This window comes from Malania oleifera, chromosome 12, assembly GCF_029873635.1.
Source record: "Malania oleifera isolate guangnan ecotype guangnan chromosome 12, ASM2987363v1, whole genome shotgun sequence".
Lineage (NCBI taxonomy): Eukaryota > Viridiplantae > Streptophyta > Magnoliopsida > Santalales > Ximeniaceae > Malania > Malania oleifera.
This window is the reverse complement of record NC_080428.1, coordinates 73,792,877-73,816,911: the sequence shown is the minus strand read 5'-3', so window position 1 is coordinate 73,816,911 and position 24,035 is coordinate 73,792,877. Positions and strand designations below refer to the sequence as shown.

The 24,035-nt window shown below is 36.4% G+C and overlaps 1 protein-coding gene across 3 annotated transcripts in view; it reads left to right on the top strand.

The window, feature by feature from the left end:
• Positions 1 to 545: 545 nt before the first annotated feature.
• The window catches only part of LOC131145236 (uncharacterized), a 47,505-nt gene continuing 24,015 nt past the window's right edge, over positions 546 to 24,035 (top strand). Inside the window, exons 1-3 of one of the 3 annotated variants that reach the window (XM_058094385.1) lie at positions 546 to 863; positions 8,505 to 8,870; positions 17,732 to 17,890. In XM_058094385.1, the coding sequence (XP_057950368.1) occupies positions 8,538 to 8,870; positions 17,732 to 17,890 (492 nt within the window). In that variant the 5' untranslated portion in view covers positions 546 to 863; positions 8,505 to 8,537. The remainder of the gene's footprint in view (positions 864 to 8,504; positions 8,871 to 17,731; positions 17,891 to 24,035) is intronic. The other 2 variants (XM_058094386.1, XM_058094387.1) reach the window with 2 other exon arrangements.

Below are 24,035 nucleotides of genomic sequence, written 5' to 3'. Positions count from 1 at the left end.
ACATACCCCATTTTTGTTCCTTATATACTACTTCCCCAACCTTCACTTGTACCTAAGGGCAGAACGTTCTGATTGTACAACCCGAACGACAATGTACACCTGCAAAAATGACTTGCAAGCTTCGTCAACGCTTGACTCTCTCAACTATCTTAGCTTCTGCAAATTGTAGACATTTGCAGACATAGAGTAAGGAGAAAGACGAGATTTAAGTAAGCAAAAAATGCTACTTGGTATAATAGTTTTTAATCGCATAGCATAAGCCAATGGAGGGCTCGCCCAGATTAAAAAAAGTTGCTCCATCCAACATTTTTTAACCAAAAATACTGGATGGACTAGCATTTTTTGAAACATATCAAATTGAGAAATAAAGTTTTATCTGAGCTGTTTTTAAATAATATTAATTAAAATAAAATTATAAAAATAAAAAAAAATCTTTGTTAAGAATTTCATTCATGATTTCATCCCACATTCCATATTTAGAAAAATAGAATAGATAATAGATGGTTAGATATATGGTTGGGTATGAGACCTAAATGGTTTATGCTTTTAGGTAAGTTGCTGCCCACGCTTATTTATCCTGCCTACCTATGGTCTATAACATATAAATTTGACGTTTTTGGGTTTATGTTCGAAAATTTTGAAGAAAATATTCAGCTTCAAAAATCTCAAGTCCGAGTCTGACTCTGAGGTCTCTAGCCTCAAGCACACTACGCGACCCCATTTCTCTGTTTGCCTCTCGTCCTCCCGCTGTGCACCGACGCCAGTACCCCACACCCAACCCATTGAGCCAAACTGCCGCTGTCTTCACTGTTCGCCGGTGCTAGCCACCGTTGCCCGCGTGCCGTCAACCCAGCAATTCTCAGGCAAGTGTCTTCTTCTTCTTCAATCATATTATTCTTCTTCAATCTTACCCTGGGGGAGGGGGGGGGGGGGGTAGCCCATTGACATATGAATGTGGCACTTGGAGAAACCCCGGATAATGTCTGCTGGGCGTTAAAGAATTTCATGAGAAAGATTTAAAAAAAAAAAGGGTGTCAGAAATTTCATAGTGGGAAGATATTCTTCTTCTAAACAATACTGTTTTGTTTCCTTTTGTGCATTGTGTGCTCGATAATATTCCTCAACAAACGTTAAAACATTGTTGAATTCTGTTCATGAGATCCCAAGAGCACTTTCATGAATAAAATATCGTCCAGGCTCCAAGACCCTATCGGTTATGAAACATTCATTTTTCTGTCTAGAGCTGTTGAATGCATTGAATATATACTGTTTGTATGGTATGCTTCGGTACTACCAAGATTGCATGTACTTTGCTCTTTCTTCATGTCAATAAATTATGCCCATTGGATGTTTGCAAAAATGCTTAAGTGGTAATTGGTTATTTAGATTACTGTAATAATTGTCTGCCCCTTGCAAAAGAGGACCTGTGGAAAAAAAAGAAAATAATGTTTAGTGTTTGGCCAAAAAGAAAAAAAAACTATAAATTAGCTTAAATGTTTGAAATGGCCAAAATGGTTGTCATTAGAAAACACACACACACACACACACACACATACACCATAAATTAGTTTTAAAAAAAAATGATCCGTAGTGGTAATAGCTAAAATAGCTAGTTAGTTGTGCATAAATTATTCGCCCCCTGTGAAAAAGGAGATGTGGAAAAAGAAAAAGAAAAAGTTGATCCCTAGTGTTTGGCCAAAAAAAAACTCTGATGTTTGAAATGGGTAAAATGGATGTCATCTTGGGATAACCAATAATATGTGAGTAATCTGATAATATTTGAAAAAAAAGAGAGACACTCATGAATTAAAATAATCTGTTTTTAAAAAAAGCCTTTATTTTTTAAAATCTTTAAATCCCATAGCTTTTCACAATCTTAGATGTTTGAAGGAAGGATAGGGCAGCCTTATGGAGGTGTGGCTTATTTGCATCTTTATGGGGGATATGGGTGGAACGCAATGCAAGGATATTATCGGGGGATAAATTAATTTAGGAGACGGTCCAGGATAAAATTGAGTATTTAGTGTCATTGTGGTGCGTTGGATTTGGGTTTTTTTTGAGGAAATAGTTTCTAGGAGATTCAAAGAAATTGGAGGAATGTGCTGGCTTGTTGATTTTCTTCTCTTTCTGTTTTAAGTTTTTTTTTTTTTTGTTTGTTACAGATTTTCTTTGGGAGATGTCTCATTTTCCATCTTGTCAATTCTTCTCTTATTAATAAACAATTTTTTGCCATAAAAAAAATTAGATGTTTGAAATGGGTAAAATGGATGTCATTTTAGGATATGCGAACAATGTGCGAGTAATATTTGATAATGCTTGAAAAAAAAAGGGACACCCATTAAATAGCATAACCTGTTTTAAAAGAAAATCTCTCAAAAATGATAAAATGATAAAATTTGGTTTTTAAAAGCTCAAAATCCATTTACTAATGACCATTCACTATCAAATAAGTATTCGTCCAAAAATGGGGCCAAACACAGTCCTAGGGGGCGTTTGGTTTCTAGACTAAAAATATTTTTATAGAATGACGTTCGCAGGAATATCATTCTTGGGAATAGGTTGCTTGCTTCATTGGAATATTTTATTTTGGTTTTCGTTTTAAAATCCTAGGAATGTACACAGATTCTAGGTGTCAATGTTTGGTTCGGGAATCTTGGCTGGTGTTTTAGAAGATTACCATTATACCCTTGACAAGTGTGTAAATATGAAGAATAATTATATTTTTAACATGAAAGCTTACTAAGAATATGTACTTAATTAAATCCATGTCCACTTAACTAGGAAGACCCAAGAGTTTCTATCGTTCCTTAAACGTAAAGGAGCCTATCTTCAGGGAGTCTCTTCGTCTCACCTAGGGAGGATCCGATCATCGTCCTTCGAAGCAAAAACAAATTAAACAGAGTCCATCTCCAAATGGTGTACAAGATGATCCGGTATTTTGTTCTCCTCTTGCTAACATCTTTGATGGCCATGATAAGGGATGTTTCATTAAAAGTAAAGTGCAGGAGACGAAAGGAGGAAGACCTGATAGGTATGTTTCTTCTCCTTGGTTGGAGGGAAATAACACTAGGGGGAGCTCTAGGATTGTAAGGGGTGAGTTTAGTTTAAGAATTTTAGTTCTTGTGATTTTGAGAATCAGGATTTCATTTTTGATTTGGTGGGAAGCCAAGTTGGAGAGGGAGTCTATTTGAATAATTCGAGGAGTGGTAAGGTATATGCATGTCGTAAGGAAATGAAAATGGGTTTTGAAGGGAGGAAATGTATTGAAGATAAGCAAGAGTTTTCTAGTGAGAAAACACATAAAATTATGAAGAGGGATTGCGAAGGGATATTAAGTATATAGGAAGAGCCAATCAATGATATGGCAATTTGAGCAAGGAAAGTAAGAGATAGGGAGATGTTTCATATGAGGACAGCATAGGAAATAGTGATTTTGAATGTGAAAAGGCCTATTATTGGACCATATTCGGGAACAATGTGGTTATTTCTTTAACTCTTCCATTGATCGTCTCAGAGATTTAACTTCGTGCCGCCTCCTCCATTAGAAGGTTCACAAGGTATTAATCTATTTGAAGAGGAGGTCCCCAAAGTTGTTAAAAAGGTAAAGGATGAGATTTTGCCTACTCCCGTTCAAGACGAAATTATTGAGAAGGGCATTGAAACTTAAAGATTGTTGGAAGACTTAGGCCTCTTGTTGTCTAATCAAGGAGATAATGAAGTTAGGCTTGATGGTGGCAAATCCAAGGTGAAAAAGGGTTAGAGGGAATTAGCTAATTTGAAGTGGTTATTGAACTATGATGGGAAGGGTTTAAAAAGGGTTTAGTGCATGGGAGACATGCAAGATCATGGGGGTGAGCTTGAAGACAAAGGGTCATTTACAAGATAAGCTGTATGATGTCAAGGATTAGTTTTTGTTTTTGGTTAATGGTTTAACTCATAATATGCAATAGTGTTTGACCGACTTGTGGAAATATTTGTTGGATCATAGCACTCAAAGACAGAGGTTGTTGGATTGAAGGAATATGTCTAGGTGACAAAGGAAAATTGGGCTATCTATAGGCATGTGGTTGTTAATGGGTTTGTTGTTACTCCTAAGGTGGAAGCACCAAAGCCTAGTTCCTATAATGTTACGCAAGATTCGAAGGATTTGGACAACTTAGAGCAGTACTTTGAGACCCAAAGGTGGTGGATGATGAAGAGAGGGTATACACAATCTTCCTGTATCTCAAAGATATGCTTACGATTTGGTGGCGGCAAAAGTATGGGGACATTAAGAATGGTATATGTAAGATCTAGACATGGTAAGATTTTGAGAGAAAGTCAAGAAGCAATTCTCCTCAACAATGTTGCTCACCATGTGAGAAAGATGGAATTATAGCAGAAGGGGGCAATTTAGAGTTTGTGAAGGAATTCTCCTCTCTTGTATGTCTAAAAGACGTCAAAGGGGGAACTCTTCTTTTTAAAATTTTATGTTGGACTCCAACCACATGTGAAGACTAGGCTATTGCAAAGGCCCTTATGGATAGAAATTCATTAATCCAAACCGAATTTGATTCGCCTAATCCAACTCATATCTAATCTGCTTGATAAATGAGTCAAATATGGTTTAAAAAATGATTACTCAATGTTAAACAGGGTGAGTCGGTTATATTTGATGGATATTCGCTAATCCGTTAAGAAAAGGAGTTTAGCCTACTTACTATTTACATTTTACCTAATGCCTACTACCTGACCAGCCCAATTTCCAAGCCCATTTGCGACTATGCAATGCAAGATCTCAAGGGGCCCTAAATCAGGGAACCAGACTCCTCACCCCATGTGGCCACAACCCATGGACCCCTCCCAAATACCCAATCCCAAAGCCCCTTAGGCCCTTACTGACTTACTCGAATAATTGAAACTCCTTTTCCCTTTGCCACAAGTAGCAAAAACCCACACATCAAACCTTAAAAGTTCAGTCATACATTCCTCAGTTTCTATCTCTTTTGGTCCCTCCCCATACTTCCCAGAGAGTAGTTCCCACATTGCCATTACACTGCTTATGCCATATCAATACTCTTAAGTCCCAAATGTGTAAAGGAAACTAGACAACCCAGATGCACACAATTTGGTCGTACAATCGCAACTCCTCCAATGTTGCGGTGCAGCCCACAAAATCAGTCATTCATGTTCATGAACTTATTTTTTTCTTGATTCTAGTATGTTTGAACATTGAACCTCAATCATCCATTCATGTAATTGATTACTAAATGATTTGTAGTTTACCAACTTATAAACTAAAACAAAAATTTGGTTGTTACATTAATGAATTAATGATCAAGTAGTTAAAAAAATTATTGTTAGGAATGGCGGATTGTCTACCATCGGCCATGGATTATCATATCCGAATTGCCATCAATCAACTCCTTAATTGAGTTAAATATGGATTTTAATTTGTTCATTTGATTATTGGCTTATCCACCATGGGTTATACAAATTTGATCAGCTTTTCTAGGTCTACATAAGGGTGTGCAAGATGTGAGGAGCGCTATTGTTGTTGTAGAGTCACTTATGGATGCTATGTCATTTAAATTTCGCTCATTCAATGGCCATGGAAAGGGTGGGGGAGACAAGGGTGATACTGATGTGGAGGCAATCACAAAGGATCAAATGTGTAAGAACCATATGAAAGACTGAGGTTGCTTAAGTTGCTTTCTACGCGATGGGCCACATTTGGTCAAGGATTCCCCCATGCCAAACTAGATGAACACCATGGTATGACACTTGGAAAATGAAAAGATAAAGGCCAAGTGCTGGTTGGAACATCAAATGCAGATGGATCCTTGAAGGTCCTTAATTTTATGGGTGCGAGGGAAGCTCAATGAGTGGCAGGAAGTTGGGACTTGATGTTTGTTGATTGCAACGGGGAAACCACTCAAGCCTTGGACGGCATGAGACCCCCTAATGACTTTTGTTAGTGAAGGAAGTTTGGAGATTCATATTGGAAGTCTTCAATGAAGAGGGATATCTTAAAGCTATAAACTCAAGCAGAGTACCTGTTTGTGGAGTTTTAGGCGGGGAGAAACTACGTATTGGTGGGTTGAATAACAATATGGATTTTGTAGTGGGGGATATGGATTATATTTGATTGTGCTAGGAATGTATTTCTTGGAAGAGTCAAAGGCTGCATAGACAGTGTTCCAATTTGTGGGAAGTGCATATATGGTGAAAGCATTGATTTAGAAAGGGGAGGGTATCCAATATCCATGTTATGGCTGCACTATAGCATCAATGACCAATGAAGACAAGTTGAAGGCTATAGATTAAAAGGGCTAAGGAAGGAGCTACACCAAGGAAGTTGGTGTGTGGCTTCATCACTAGAGCACCACAATGAGGACATTGCGAGAATGGGTTGGGAGAGTGTCATGTGTTGATAGGATCATGCCATGCATGTGGGAGCCAAAAATGGATGCCAAGCAAGCACCATGAAATATGATTCTAGAAAGGAAGGGTTTTATTAGAATAATCTAAACTTTTCCCCATGGAGTTGTGTGAAGTTTTAGAGTGTTCTTGTTGTAGAGATAGGATATTTTGTGGAGAATTGATGGCCATCCATATGAGTATACATGGCATGCTTTTAGTGTTCTTGGTTGGGCATGAGAGCCTACACGAGGGTGTCTTCTCCTTGTTTATAATGACTTCGTTCAAAGCTTTGTATGCTCTCCTTACAAGCATGGTACAAGCTTTCCTGTTTGTTCTACACATGTGTCTTCCTACTTATCTTATCTTCTTGGGGAACCTTGGTTTTCTTCATGGTGTAGGAAGGAAAGGCTGGCTATGGTTTGCTTGGTTGGGAAATTGCTTGCCTTAGTGTTGCATGATAGCCATGTTCTTAAATTTCCATGAAATTGTCAAAATTTATGCTTTCCGTTACCCTCGAAATCGAAATGGCATCCAATTTCTGTCTTATAAAATTTCCTTCAAAATTTTAATGAATCATAAAAAATTTATCAAAATCTTCAAATTTTAACAAAACTTGTTGAAATTTCAGCGTAGAGTGATATTTTCTTGGAATTAAAATGTATGATTTCAATGCAAAGTGAAATTTCTCTTTTAATTTATCTTATTTTTTTATTGAAACAAAAGATTATTACAAGGGCTTTTGAAGTTATATGAAAAATCAAACTTGGATATTAGCAACAACATTTTATTGAACCATTCATGTCTAAATTATACTTATTTATATATATTAATATTTAATTTATTTATGAATTTCCTTCATACCAATCAAAGTTGTTTAATACACATATTATAGTACAACTATTGCACTTCAGACATAACATTAAATGTATTTACTTTATAACATATTAGTCCTAAAACTTACATTCTTTTGTCTATTAATCATTTAAAACTTTGAGGGTAGCTAAGGCTGTGACAACATTTTTTAGCCTGATGGCACAGTGAAATCACTACGAAGATCAAATATCATTGCTTCTTTTTATTTTTGCCTGGTGCACAAGCTCCTGCATATGTGTCCGGGGTAGGGGCGAACCATAATGGGTCTATAGTATGCAGCCTTACCTTGCATTTATGCAAGAGGCCGTTTCCATGCCTCAAACCCGTGACCTCTAGATCACACAGCGACAACTTTATTGTTGTGCCTAAGCTCCCCTTCTTTTTATTTTTCTGATAATGAAAATAATTAAGTACTCTTGCTTTGACGTAAATGATTTTAGAATGCACCTTCAAGTGAAATAAAGTAATCATATTGTAACAATGAAGCTTTTTTTAAATTTCATTAGAGCTCCAATCATAACACCTTTGGTAAAGGATGAATCATTTGCCCTTTGTCGATCACTAGTCAACTGACCTCAATAGGAGCTCGTTCTTGACTAGTGGAAATGGTAATGCTGCTTTTCTTTGAATGAAAGCTGTGGTTTGAGCCAGCATTCCTTTCTTTTATGCATTTTATGAATTCCTCTATCCTTCTTTGTCACATACTTATTGATTGATGGAAAAGCTGTGGTTGAAAATGGTTGCGATTACCTCCTTATACAGGAGTAACTTATAAAGGCCTTGTGCTAACCAATCACTTCTGTCTCACCTTTCTCTACTTTTCGTATCTTTCCTTTGACTCTTCCTATTGACTTATACTTGGCAATAGTTAGTCGGTTGTTCAAGGCACACCAGATCAAATACATTTCTGACAGAGATAAGTATTTTGAAAATTACATGATCACAAGATTTCGGTCATTAATATTTAAACTTAAGTAGCAAAACACCTGCTTTATTAAAATGTTACACTCATTTCACTGGTGGAATTTCAAGCTAGTCTATTATAAAATTTCACTTAATTAAGTTAGCATTTTGGGAAGAACTTTTTCTTGTGCACTAGAGCTAAAAAAAATGCAATTTCACATAATATTTTGAAAATGCTAACAATGCTTTCTTTCTCATTTACTTTCACTTTTTTTCCCCTGCACCATCTATTGTATCAAAATAAGTTAAAGAGTTTGTATTTCTAGAGATCTGCTAAAGTTGGGGTGGTTCATGCTGTGATGAACTGCTTGTTGCATGCATGCTCTACGGTTTTGTTGTCAAGGGCTGGTTGTCTTGTTGCAAGGAGTTCTTTGCGCGGTGGTTCTACTTCATGGAACAGAAGCTGTGAGCATGCTGGCATTAGAGCAATTAATTTAGAGTCTTTGTCGACGAGATTTCATGTTCATTGTTACTCCTCTAAAAAGAGCAGCAAAAGCACATCTCGGTCTCGAAAATCAGATCCTAAGCCAGTGATTAAAGATGAGAAAGCTGAATTCTTTGTTGTGCGCAAGGGGGATGTTGTTGGTGTTTACAAGAGCTTAAGTGATTGCCAAGCACAAGTTGGTTCTTCTGTAAGTGATTGTCAACCTCAGTTTGGATCTTCTTTAATTCTTTTTGCACCCTATATATGTCCCTCTTATTTATTTCTGCTTGTCAAGAGGATCTCTAACATGCCCTTCACATGTCTTGGCATCCTATAATGAAAAATTTTAAATATTTTAACATATATATTGTTTATGTATATATTTTGTGGATTTTGAACCAATGATCAATTTTTGTTTTAAAATTACATATTTTTAATTTATGAAATATGTTAAATAATTAAATCTTGCATCAATCAGTTTTTTTTTTTTTGGATAAAAGAACAATTTTATTAAGAAGAAGAAAAAAGAGCCAAGAAACAGGATAATAGGGCATCCTATTAGGAAAGGAAAACAAAAAGGAATGAAAGGAATAAAAGGAAAGCAGACTAATGAAATAATTACTTCCAATCCCTGCATATCAATCAAGGGCAATCAACAACTGGCGTTTCAGTTCAGTTGTTTTAAATATCTACTTAGTCATCATTGTATAAAAACTGCTCTTGACTTAGAAACTTGCAGTCAATGGGCCTCGATCACTCTGGTCTTGTTTATACAAAATAATCGTGGAGTAATTTTATATCATAGTATTAGTCAATTCTTCAATGACTCAAAATTTTGTTTTCTTCCTTTTGTTAAAACACCATGTCTTTCCACCATGATTTTTTAAGTTGTGAACTTGGTTGGTCTTTCCAATTTCCACATGTTCTTGAAGGATTTTCTCCTTTATTACTTGTGTAATGTTGAAAGCTATATTCTGAATGGTATATAAGCCTTGTGACTAGCACAAGATTGAGGATACTCAACATATTTTTCTTGTGGATCTGGTGCAATTCGTTGCTTATTCTTTTTTCAATATTTTTTTTAGGAAATGAAATGTATTGAATAACAGAAGCCTGCATCAATTTGTGCTTTTCAACCTAGTGTGCCTTTTTTTCCTCCGGGACTTCACAGTTTAAGAAAACTGCTTGCGACTTAGTAGTTGGAACTTGCAGTCCATGGTCCTAGGAATCTGTGTCTTGCCTTTTATGGATGGTTATTGTTATAAAATTTGTCTGGTCCATGTGGATAGATTTCAATCATACTTTTGGCTGATGACTTGATCCTATCATTCTACAAAAAACCCTTTTTTTTGGGGGGGGGGGGGGGTGCGCAAAATGTCATGTCTTTGAACTGGTGATGTTCAAGGGCATACCTTTTTTAGCCTTTCCATTATCTTGATCTTTTTGAAGGCTGTACTTCATTATTATTACCATAGCAAAGTTAAGAAGTTACGGTTATATTAGTATGCCTTGAGCAAGGCTTGGGGAAAATGCCATTTGGATGGAAGTTTGAGGCTTGAGCTTTAATGTAAATGGTTTAGATGGGTGCAAGTCCGATGTTTGGAGCCACATATTGGATTTAGAGCATACATCTTGTATATGGAATGAAAAATAAGGCGTGTTACTATGGTTTTGATATGTATGTATGTATATGTTATTCCTTTTCAGATGCACATCTAAGATTGCTGTTTTTGCATTTTATGGTATATCTTTTCACAGTTTTGGGAACTCATTGGTATATTATTGTCTTTGCTTATTAATGCTATTTATATATATATTTTTTCTGCAAACAATAAGAACTGCAGCTTAATCCATATTGTTCTTTTAAAGGTTTTTGCCTTGAATGATACCTGCTAAAAGTGGTATATTTTGTTTAGGTTTTGGGTAAACTTGATGCAAATCACGTACCAAATCAAAGAGGAAAAAGAAAAGAAGGAAAATTTGAGTGTAAAAAAGTGCACATCGTAATCCTTAGAAGAAAGGGAGAGGCAGAACCATAGAAGCTGCCATAGCAGGCTGTAAAATAATGATAGATCATAAGAAAAGATTCTGCTGGACACAACTTGGAACAATCCTTTTATAAGGTTCTAGAGTTTCTGTAGCAAACAAACCGTTGTAAGCCCTTCATTTAGAACTAATCTCTGTCCATCTGTTCAGCAGAAATTAAAACATGAAACTGACCAAAACACCCTTAAATAGTTGCATGATTTAATTATAAAGTTGCATGGCTTTTTAAATAATCCCTATCGACATACTCCCTAAAAATTACTTAAATGACCGATAAATAAAATATAACCAGAAACAAAAAGTTAAAGCCAGAATTAGGAACAATGCTGACTCAAAAACTGCAACTCAAAAACCTTTCTCCTGGTTTTGATTGCACTCATAACTCTAGCGGTTAGTTGACTTAACAAAGTAGTTTGACATGATAATGTCATTGACTGAACTTTTAAAACAGACCTTTTGAGGTGATAATCTTGCCTTCAATAAGAAAATGATGACCTTGCAATTATATATTTTGAAGAGGAAAGAAAAAATAGGATTTGTGCAAGTGACAGAGTGCATATTATTAAGATTTCTCCTACAATTTGCATATATTTGAGTATTAATGTTCTTTAAGAAAGACCGCGCCACCAACAAATGACCATAAGAAACTGTAGACATTAAATTACTAAAATTAAAAATTTTAAATCAAGATTAATAAAAGAAAACTAAATAGTATGTGTGTGTGTGTATTGTGTGACGATATTTTCTAAGGGTATCCTTGACTTCTTATAATCGCCATTAATGAAAAATGCTGAGTTCACAGTAAAAGGAAGCTTGGTACAATTTTTGTAAACTCAAGTGAGGTTATTGTGAATTTAATAAACCTTAGAGGAAATTTTGTAATTTGCCCTTAGGTTTTTTTTCGTCAACTCTAAAGTCAAATTTTCATTTTGAGCAGTTTTTGATGTACTTCTATAAATGAATTCTAAAAAGTTATAAACTGCACATTTAATTATTATTACTATTTTGATGAGAAAAGGACTATATAAAGATATAGGATAAGAATATATAATATATAGGACATGAAGTCCACAATAAGCAAAGCGCTCAAGTAAAAAATCAGTATAGCTGTGATTTCCAATCGCTTTGAATTTAACTTAAAAGGAATTCTTGCAAAAGCACGAGTTACTACAGCCCAAAACAGGGCGTAGAAAACCACAGGTCAAATGAAAGGGGAGAGTAGCATCCCAAAAGACCCTCAAATTCCTCTCTAACCGAAGGCACCACAACATATCCATTAAGGAACAATCCATAAAGTCCTACTATCTTTGCTTTGTCTAAATCACCAAAATCTCATGCGTAACAGTTCTTCAACAGTATTGAGCACACCCAACACTCCTCATCAATGTTGAAGAGAAGGTTTTGAGACCTCTAGAAATGAGGACAACACAGAAAAAGCTGAACAATTGTCCCACAAATTTGATTACACAAAACACCACACATTGGGCAGCAACAAAGGCTTATTAGGCCACCTCCAATGCAAATGATCATTGTAGGGTGGCTAAAAGACTTAGGACAGCATTTTTTTTTGGGTTTTTGATGAGGTGATGGTATCACCTTGCACTATTAAAGCTTTTCTGATGATGAGATTTTGGGGTTTTGGGAGGAGTAAGAAAGGGATGGGGTCTTATGGAAGTGTGCAGTGTTGGCTCTTTTTTGGACTTGTGGGTCAAGAGAAATGCTAGGGTCTTTAATAACAAATCAACAACTAATCAATACCTTCTTTTCTAATATGGATATAGTTGTTTTCCTTGCTTCTTTTTGGGCACATTCTTTGGGGGTCTTTTGGGGAAGTTTGTTGACTGGCCTTCTGAGAGATTGGAGAAGGGGGGCTTCACTGTAAACTGCTTGTCTGGTTTTTCAGGAGGATGTCTTATTCTCCAATATTTGTATTTCTTTATGTTTTCTGTTAATGATATTCTTTTCTATTAAAAAAATTATCCTATTTAAAATCATGCACTGAGCAAAAGTCTTAACTTGAAAATGAGCCTTGGCCTTCCAAATAAACTTATCCAATCTTATTCAATATGAAAGGACTATCCATTGGGGTCTGGCTCGGATAAAAATAGAAAGATTTGCATGAAAAAAATAGCAGTAACTATCAAAACATCAAAGTCTTCTATATAGAGAAAAGAGAACCCAAAAGAATTGATAATAGAGCTCGAAGAACTACTTTCATCCACCTCCCTATCATTAAGATTACCAAAGAACAAAAGATTCCAAGAAATACTCATTCCAACTGTAGAAATTCATCATTTTAGCATCATGAATGGTGGAAATATTATATAACCATGGAAATGCATCCCAAAGAGGAGTATCATTGTCCAAAAATCCTCCTAAAACCATATTTTAGAACCATCATCTACCTTTAATAAGTCAAAAAATATCTCTCATAAATTTTCCTATTCTCGTAGTCATAGTAGGGATCCTAAAAAGAGATGTCCATGGCCATTTTGACCGGATGACCAAAACAGAGATTGGAAACTCCTTTTGCTTTTCCCTAGCTTTTACACTTTATTTTTTACTTTTTTGCTTAACTTTTGGCTTTTTTTTTTTTACTGTACCGGGTGATCTGGTATAGTCCAAAATAGTAAGGTGGGGTTTGACAACGATTTTGATCTTGTGCACGCAAATCAAGGAAAAACACCTGTCATTCAAGATTTTCTAGTTTTTTTCTATCAATTCTAACTGCACTAGATGATTTGGAGCAATCTAAAGTGGTAGGAAAAGGTCTGACAATGATTTTGATTTTGAGCATGCAAATCGAGACAAAATCCTTATCATTTTGGGATTTTCTGTCCTCTTGCCAAATCTAACTCCACCACTTGATTTGGGGCAGTTCGAAATGGTAAGAGGAGGGTTGACAGTGATTTTGACTTTGGGCATGCAAATTGAGAAAAAACCCTGACATTTTTGGCATTTCTAGCTTTTCTAGTCTTTTTCTGTCAATTTTGATTGCACCAAGTGGTCTGACCAACAGAGTTAGATCAAAGAACCATGGTTGTTTTGCTTAATAATAGAGTCTGTGTTTAAAATGTTTTAAAAAATCCCAAAAGTGTCTTGTTTTCTAGTACTTTTTTCTTGATTTTAATTGGCCGAGGATGAAGTCCTAGCTTTTCTAATACTCATGTATTTCATCACATTTTTAAAATTTAAACTTCATTTTCCAAACTCACCACATTTACTCACCATTTTCAAAGACTGGTAATGCAAGCCCACTGCCCTTTTCACAAACTTTGGTTTTTCAAGTCGGTAATTCAAGCCTGATGTTTTCAAACCAACTATTTTTTTTATCATCCATCACCATCATGATCATTATCATGTTTTCCTCAAAATTAGGGTCTGAGACCAACTCCTTTTAGAGCAATACTCTGGGTCCTTGAAGCCATGTTGGAGTGCTTAGATAGTGATACTAACACTAGAGGATCAAAAGGGGTCTTCTCTTTTTAATCTTTTTTTTTTTAAAGTCAACACATATGTAACTGTGGTAACTGTTTTGCGAATTGGTGTCGTTAGGGGTGCTGAATGGATGATCATCATAAAATGGTTGGTTAATCACCTTCCCTACGTACAAATGTACTCCTGAACTCAAAATCTCGTTTCCCCGTACCTTTTTCAGGATTTTTCCTTATTATTCATGTTTTCAAAAAACAAGGTGGTGACTCCATGTTTTTCAACTGTTTTACCCCCTTTTTCTTCAAACTTCTTTTTGGGAACCTCTATTCCCTTTCCATTGGCACCCGGATAGAATCCGACATCAACATGAGATGAAAAATAAATAGAAATACTAATAAGAGAAGCTGGAACTAAAGTAATTTTTTTTTATCAGAAAGAAAATTTCATTAAGGGCATCAAGGGGATGCCACCCTAGTCCAAACAAAGTCAAAATGATCATTCACATTGCAGGGTCTAAGAATTGACCAAATTCCAGAAGTTCCTGTTCCAGGGAAGTGCAAAAGGATGTGGGCAATAGATTTAGCATTATCCAAACATAAAATACCTATTAACAAGGGATAGGCCTTTTTCTGCAAGTTATCAAGGGACGATCTGCATTGCCTCTCATGCAAAGAAAGCAAAAAGCAACCTTTGCGAGGGCTGCTGTTTTCCAGATGGGTTTCCATGAGAAGTTGTTGCTGGTTGTTTCCAATGAACAGAGGTTCCCAACTTCCTGTAAAAGGATCTGACTGTAAATCTGCCATTTTTATCCAGGATCCATTTTGGATCATTTGTGGTTCCATTTATAAAATTTGTATAAGCCATCATAAAAGTTTGTGAGATGGTCAATTTCTGAATCAGCAACATTCCTAACCAAGGGAATATTCCCAAAAGATCCTTCGATCTGTAACTTGAAGATGATTGCTTACAAAGATATCCTTATCTCAAACAGTGAAAATGGGAGTGTATTTTTTTTCCTAGTGGTGATTGGCCACTCCAAGTATCATGCCAAAAGAAAATGAAAAATGCTGTTTTCATTCCTCACTTCAAAACTGATAAAATGGAAAAAAAACATCCAACCTTTCCTTTCCCAACATTAGTGATCCAGTCATTGTGATGAAGACCATATTTAGAGGCTATCGTTCTCCTCCGAAGGCGGTTATTTTCCTTCGTGAATTTCCAAAGCCATTTCCCAAGGAGAGCTGTATTGAAGGTAGAGAAGGATTTTAGCTCTAAGCCTCCAATTCAAATAGTTTGTTTGATGACCCCCCCCACCCCCACAGTTGATAATGTGATATTTGGATTCATACTATGAGCTCCCCTAAAGGATTTTCCTTTAAATTCCTTTAAGTCTTTTGGCAACAGCAGGGCAAAGGGAAGAGGGACATAATAGACCAGGTGATTCGTCAAGGTGCTCTTGACGAGAGTGAGCCTCCCACCTTTTGAAAAAATATTTCCTTTTCCAGTCTGCTAGCTTCTTCTCAAGCTTTTCAATAATAATGGGATCCCAAACATGTCTTTGAATTTGGCTCAAGGAGGATGAGACTAAAGTACAACTGCATAAAGAAAAATAATCATGCTTCCACCCATCTAAGAAGTGTAGGACGGGGATTTCCTCCCAAAGGAAGAGCTAAGTAAGTCATTTGCCACTCTTGAACATTACAACCAGCTAAGGAAGCATAATGACAGCTGTCCAGTGCACTCATATTCGAACCAACTGAACTCGATTTGGACAAATTAATCTTGAAACCCAAAACAATCGAAAAACTAAAGTATTTTTAAAATTCGCTAAACCAGCTATTAGAAAGAATAGTATCATCATCAAGTTGGAGATGGGACACAACAATCTCCTCTCTACTCATGCTAATCTCATCCAAAAGAAAAACTTAAATAGTCAAACCTAGATAACATCCTATTCGAGATGCCAATAACTAAAGTAGAAATGGGGGACAAATTATCACCTTGGTGCAAATGCCTTGAAGCTTAAAACCTAGCTCTAGGTTGACCATTAATACTCACTGAAAATATAGAAGAAGAAAAACAAACCCTTGTCCACTTCCTGCCCCATTCACCAAAATCCTTCTTACCAAAACCCTACCAAGGAAACCAAACCAACTCTATCATAAGTCTTCTCAAATCCAACTTAAAATAATCCCCTTCTTCTAGTGTCGTCTACAGCTTCATTGGCAACCAAGGTAGCATTTATACTTACCTCCAACATATGCTGCCTGGGAGGGAGAAACAGTGCCACTCAATAGTGCAACCAATCCTCCAAATAATATCTTCGTCATATTGTATACGCAGTTACACAGTGATCACCAAACTAATAGGTCTATTATCTCTTACCATTAACCAAAATCCTTCTTGGGCACAAGAGTGACAAAAGTAGAAATAACACTCTTTCCTATGACTCCACTAGCATGAAACTCATAAAATAGCCTCCAAAAGATCATCCTTTCACAATAACCGAGCGATGGTGAAAGAAAGCCATACTAGGTGCTTTGTTCCCCATCATGCCAAATACTGCTTCCTTCACCACATCCTCATGGGAAAAAGGTGTATCCAACTAACACTTTGCTACTCAGAAAAAAGACTCCAATTTAGATCATTGGCCTTAAAACCTTGCTATTACTACGCCTCCTCCCATGGGCTACCCTATGAATTAAAAAAAGAAGAAGAAGAAGAAGTATTACAGTCTCCTTTCTTCACCCTTAGTTCCTTACTTTTTATATCTAATGAATCTCCTCCTTAAATAACATTTCTTCTAACTCTTTTTTATCCTCACAATCTCTCACTGTCCTGCTCTTCCATTGAAATCCCCCTCCCCTTCAATCCTATCTAAAACCTCAATCTCGCTCAAAATTTCCTTTTTCTTCACCTTCAAATCCCCAAAAACTTCCTTAGCTCGCACCTTAATCTCATCTTCTAAAAATCTCAACTTCCTTATAAAAACAAAACCCACCCAGCCTTGCAAATGGCAACCACTCCACCACCCAGCCACTAATCAATGAAAGTCACGGTGAGTCAACCACTTATTTTCAAAATGAAACAGATTAGGCCTCAACCTCACGAGATCTGACTCTAACAGAACATAATAACAAAGTGCACATTTACTATCTTGTCAACTAGTCTTAGTGATTTAGTGTGTTTGTAAGGTTGCCCTGCTGAGATCTGGGATAGTGGGTTCAAGTTGAGGAAACTGCCTCTTCACATGTGGGGGTAATGTGATGTACGTCTGACCCTTCTTAGACCCTACTTTGGCAGGAACCTTGTGCACAAAAATACATGGTTTTTATTGTTGAGAATTACATCATATGTATTTAGTTCTTGGAGGGCTTTGACTTAGTAGCTATTGTTTGTTGATATGTAGATCTCTTTGTGGTATTGTACTATTCTTTCATTAATATAATAATGAGTTTGTTGTCTGTTGCTTTTCCTGAATTGATACACAGAGCAGCAGCTTTTGGATATGTAGATGCATAGTGAAAATATTTTGCTTCCTAGTTCCTATGGACTAAGCAGATGCTTGGCTTTTCTCTTTCCTGATAGATTTGTGATCCTCCTGTCAGTGTGTACAAAGGACATTCTTTGCCTAAGGAAACAGAGGAATATCTTTTGTCTCGTGGGCTTAAGAATGCTGTCTATTCCATCAGAGCTGCAGACTTGGAAGAGGATCTTTTTGGTATGCTGATGCCCTGCCCCTTTCAGGTAGATGATTGGTCATATTTTATGCTTATTATTCTGTAGATATATTTTTGCATCAATCTTTACATTTTGCGACTTTATTTCTGTCTATTTGAGGTGAAACTCATCAGAAGTTGTAGTGTTGTCAAATCTTTTCTTACTGCCTTGGTCCAAGTTATTCTAGGTCACCCCCTACCCCTCTACAACCTTTAGCATCAACTGATCACCCTTTCGTACTAGAATGCCACTTGATCTATGTTGCAAGTGCCCCAATTATTGCAACTCTTTTTCCTGATCTTCTACAGGTTCTACACTTAGCGTACTCCGGATGCATTCATTCTTTATTTTTAAAAATTTGTTCACTCATCCTTGATTCATCTTTGTATTATCATTTTAGATGCAAATGCATTTGTCTCTATATAAGATAAAAAAGTGGGAAAAAGAAAAAAGAGAGAGAAGGGGGAAAACAGTTGTTATTGGAATTTGGAAACATTTCAAAAAGAAGGGCGTCCTGGGCCACAAGGCTTGAGAGGTTGTTTTCTTTGACTCGAACCCTCGACCAACTGGTCAAAGGACTAACCTTACAATTGATCAAAGGCCCGCCCTCAATTTGGAAACAATTCTTGTGTATTAAATTGTAATATGAACTTTTGAGCAACCTTAAAGACCAATACTTACAATATTTTGATTTGGAACTTAACTCAGAAAAGGGTGTGTTTTGGGTTGTCATTTTCATAACTCGTGATAGCATACTTAATATACTTGCAATATGTTTTAGGTTTTTGTGGAATCTTTTCCATGGATGTGCAGTTTTATATCACTTGAGCCTTTCCATTTATTCAGTTATTTCCATGAACTTAATAGCAAACCATCTTTATGGTCAAACATGCTCAGTCATAGTTGATCCAGTCTGAACATTGATCCTGGTCACAATCTGAAATGTCAGTAGATCATTATAATATAAGGCATTATTCAATTGAGATGCTGTTGATCTTGAAGCTGTTAGCCTTATCATTTTAAGTTCATTACTTCATTTGCATGTTCATCAGCATCAAGACTTATTTCACCTTGTACATTCATATCTATTTGAGACCAAATGATGGCGAGAGAGATTGTTCATTGTGGAGGCTTGGACAGACCCAGAGGTCCTACGTATCATTCTAGATTTTGATTTGATTATGTGATCTGATTTATGATTTGATTTTGATTTTATTTCTTAGTTAGTGTGTGTTAAAGCTTGATATACATTGTTGGCCGTGGCCTACAACCTAACAACTTAAGCTTTTAGGTAAAGTGGTAATCTAACATGTAATCAGACCTGGTTACCAGGAGGTCGTGGGTTTTGGTCTTGTTGTCTGCATTTATTGTATGGTGTTTCAAAAAAAAAAAATTGTATTCCCTATCATGGGTGTTATTTAACATGTGTTTATCTCTTCTCATGCTGTCAGGCTGCGCGTGTGGGGGAGTGTTAAAGCTTATTGTTGGCCCACAACCTTACAATATGATTTGACTTTGGCAATATTTCTTTCTAGCACGTTAGAGAAGTTTGTATTTTACAATTTTGGAAACTAATATCTTATATTTAGTGGGTTGTAAGCATTTGAAGGCAGGTTATTTATTGAAATAAACTTGGGTTTGTGTTTCAAGGTTGTTGCCCAGTATGTGTGTTTCTTGGGTGTGCCTGTGAGGCATCAACTGCTTATCAGAGCCTGCCTTTATGCTGTAGCATCTCCCTCCCACTCCCACCACCATCCATCTTCCATCAACAACAGCACCTTTGCTGTCTGTTGGGCATCCATCAGCATAGCACCCCAAACAAGTTATCTCCCAATCTTCATCTATGGTGCAAACCTGCACCCATAGTATTAAAAATTGGTGCATAACGACCATTACGGATGTTATGTAGCAATAGCAGTGGCTTTTGAGACTGTTATGAGGCGATATCTCAAAGGTATGCCGATTCACAACCATAATGGCTGTTATAGAACGTTATGGGCCGTTATGGGCTGTTACAGTGCCAGACTGGTTGAGAATGACTAAAACATGTTTTTTATTCTACTTCTTCTTCTTCTTGCATTTCCCCCTTTATTTCTCTATATTGAAGCTTAGAAACTCAATTTTTTAAGTTGGTTTATTTAGTTGGTGATTTATTTATTAAAAAAATTCATTTGTTTGGGTTTATTTTCCTTGACATTTAGTATGCAATTTTTAAACAACTACCATTAAAATAAACCCAACTTTTTCTCTCATTAAGTTGCATTTGTTCGTATTCTAATTTCTTTCAATTTATTTGTTTATTTCTATTTTTCTTACACTTAGTTTGGAGACTAAAATATGATCTATTGTATGCATTTTTGTTCTGGTTTCACATGTGAACATTCTATATTTTATTTATGGATAACAAAAAATTCCATTAATGGCTAAAAGAGTATAAAAGATGGCATTCTATGTTTTATATTTCTTTATATTTATGATTTCTTAGTTTGAATTTCACTTATAATCAATAAAGTAGTGAAAAGTAGCAAATGCATGCTTCTTCTCGCCAGTAGAAACTAAAACAACCAAGATGACATCTAATAGTTGTAGTATATGTTACATTTAAATTGATTAAAGTCTACTAAAAATCATTTAAAGCATTAGTATATAGGATTCTAGGATCAAAACATGTGGAATCTATATGTTTTAAAGAAGTTTTCTAATGAAAAAACGAATTCATGGACACGTCAATCGTTACCCGTTATGTGATGTCCATGATGGCTGCAATCGTTACACTGCAACTGTTACTGTTATTTAAAACCATGCGTGCACCACCTCATCACGACGTGATCAGTGGAGCTCGTTGCAATCTTCATTGTCCACTTAGCGATTACGTCATAGTCACCTTTGCTCTGTCAGCAAACTGCTTCTAGCCCCACCACCAGTGGCGAACAGTTCATTCACTTGTAGCAGCTGACCGTGAGAAAACCATCCCATCTACCTTAATCGCAAGATCCATCCGCAAAATACTTGGATATTTTGACCTAATACCATCTTGGTTAACCTGGGCCTTTCTTCTTCATGTTAGGCCAACTGCAGTCCATTCGGCGTCCCATTTAAAGTCCATATTTTTATAATTGCTTCTATCTAACCCAACCCGCTGTGGGCTGGACCCTATCTTTCCATTTAGTTCTAAACATATTCTATTTCCAACCCTAGTTCAAAAAAAAAAAAAAAAAAAAAAAGGGTGACCTTGCCTTTGTCAACCACAAGCCTAACCATGAGCTAGCTGCAATTCAGTTGTTCCTACAAAACCATGGTGACCAAGTGATGTAGGACAAGAAGCAAGACCTTGGGAAGATCCTTGTGGGAGAATAATTAAGAAGAATTGGGTCAAGGGATTGTTGGGTTTAGTTAGTAGTTTATTGTGTGTTTAGTTTAGGATTATGTGTATTTAAGGGCTTGTTTGTAATATTTGTCTATTGTAGAGGTTATTAAATTTGAATTTGTAGTAAATGTGAGATTTCTGTGTTGTACTTGTATCTCCTCTCTCATCTCTTCCCCTTCCTTCTATTCAATTTCTTCCTCTTTTTCCCTATGGCTTCAGATCCTTGATGTTGCCCCTGCATCACCAAGCATCAGTTTGAGCATGTGCAACAAAATGTGCCCAATTTGAAAGGTTGACATGAGCATGCGCTGTTGGCAGTCAATTGGGCAAAGTGTGACTCGCTTGGATGTGCAGATACATCTGGTTTGGCTGATTTCTCCAACGAGCAAACACTAGAAGTCATGAAACACATGTGTTTAACTTTCATAATCATACTTCAGCAATTGGTGTTTTGTCTTTCTTATAATAATAATAATAGTAATAATAATAATGATAATAATTATAATAATAATAATAATATTATTATTATTATACTTTTCGCCACAACTATTGAATCAAGGTCGCACTGCTTGATTTCAATGGGAAGGTGAGCCGAATGAACTCTATGACTAGTTTGACCAACTAGAGAACATCTTTGTTACTTGGAGCGTACAAGTTGAGGATAAGGTCAACCTCACCATCATGGTCTTAAACTTCCATGAAATTGTCAAATCGAAATGGCAGTTGATTTCCATTTTGCATAATTTCCATTCAAATTTCAACAAATCATCTGAAATTTATCTAAATATCGAAATTTTAGCGGAACTTGTTGAAGTCTTAACTATGCAATGAAATTTCCTCGGAGTTCAAATGAGAGATTAATGAGTGAAGTGAACTTTTCTCTCAATTTATTTTATTTATTTTTATTGAAACAAAAGATTATTACAAGTGAGTTTGAAATAATATGAAAAAATAAACTTTGAACAGCATTTTTTTTTAACCATTCATGTCTAAATTACCATTATTTGTATAATAGATAATATTTGGATGATTTATGAATTTCATTTGTATTAACTAAATATGTTTAATGCACATTATCTTACAAATATGTTTGATACACATACTAGATTACAACTTGCATTATTATGTCTATTAACCATTTCTAAAGTTTCATAAATAATTACATGTTTTTACTACTGATTTCTGCTATTTTTAAAAATTGAAATTGAAATTGACATTGAAATCTAAATTTGCGTGGAAACTTCCGCACTTTTGGATCTTTGAAATTTGAGTTGAAATCAAAATTTAAGACCTTGCTCACCATAACTTGTTTAAAGGGCATGTTAGCATGGTGGGGTAATATAGAGTCTCAGCGTCGGAGTCGAGTAGAGGGTCCCATAGCCGAGTGGGTCTCATAAAGGAGATGTTGATTCAGAAGTTTGAGCCAATTGTGTTATTTGACTCAACATGGCAAGCATGTTGACAGATACACTCAGGAATTTCACCATCTTCTTGCCCAATGTCAATTGATGAGAGGGAACAGCTCATCAGGTACATTGGAGGACTGTGGTATGGCATCTGACTTAAGCTCAATGACTGACGTCTCAAACCTGTTGATTAGGCTGTGTCTTATGCAAGAAATGTAGAAAAGGAATTCATCTTTAGAAATGACAACTAGAAAAAAGGTGGCTGGATCGCTGGGAGCTGAAAGCTATGGCCATCTCAAGTGTAGAGTACTCCAGAGCTTATGGAGTCCTGCCAACCAAAGAAGCCCCTGATAGAATGCTACTAGAGTGGGGAGAAGGGTCATGTGTCTTGGCACTGCGCTAATGAGAACTCCTTGCATATAGCAGAAGAGACTAAGCTGAAGTAGACTGATTACATCTATGAACCTTTGGACCCTCCTAGTTGTGAGGAAGAGGGTTCCAACAAGTACATTTTTGCATTGTTCTTTGCTGAGGTGTGATAAAGCTGGGCCGAAGCCCATCAAGCATAAGGGATCCTGAGTTCCCAACTAGTAAGTGTCATCGTTGACACCAGAGCATATATTAACTTGATATCCACATGCTCATCACTCGTTAGATGTTCTTAAGATTCATACAGTGCATATATTTTTGGATTTCAAGCAGGTTTCAAAGATAGTTTGTGCTCTTGCGTGGATATCATATTGATTATGGGGACTCTATGTCGACATAGAAAAACTCTCTCTCTTTGTTTGCGATAGCCCTAGGGTTTCCAATGTAGCTGGTGCTGGTCCAACACTGGCCTAGCAGTGCTCTGACGTTGACGCTATTTCATGATGCCTTTCTCTCACATAGAAAAATCTTCTTGTCTCTCATATCGATATCATGTTATGTCATAGGGCTGGTTGATTTCGATGGTGGGGTTTCATTCAGTTCAGACCGAAGGGAAATCCTTTGATCTGAGATTGTATAAAGTGGGTAAGGTGGTAGCTCTGTTCATTCTTGAGAAGAATCTGATAGGCAATTGATAGGTAAGACTTTCATTGGCAGCTGCAACATGGTTCTCTCAGTGATTTTTGTCTCTTAATGGAAGGTCAAGCAAGGGTGTTAGAAGATCTCGGGTTGGTTTTGCTGAATGCCGGATGGTGATACATGCGATGATGGCAGGTAAGTTCTTGGAATTAGGGCATGGATTGCAAGACGAGATACTCTCTATTTGTTCCTAAAGGGTCCAAAGGCGATGATGGCTTCGTTTTGGGGAAGAATTCAGTGTTCTGGTACCTCTCTTCATCCTGTCATTAATGGTGTTGGGGATAGTAATAATCTTTCATGGAGTCAGGTAGTTTCAGGTAATAGAGTTGAT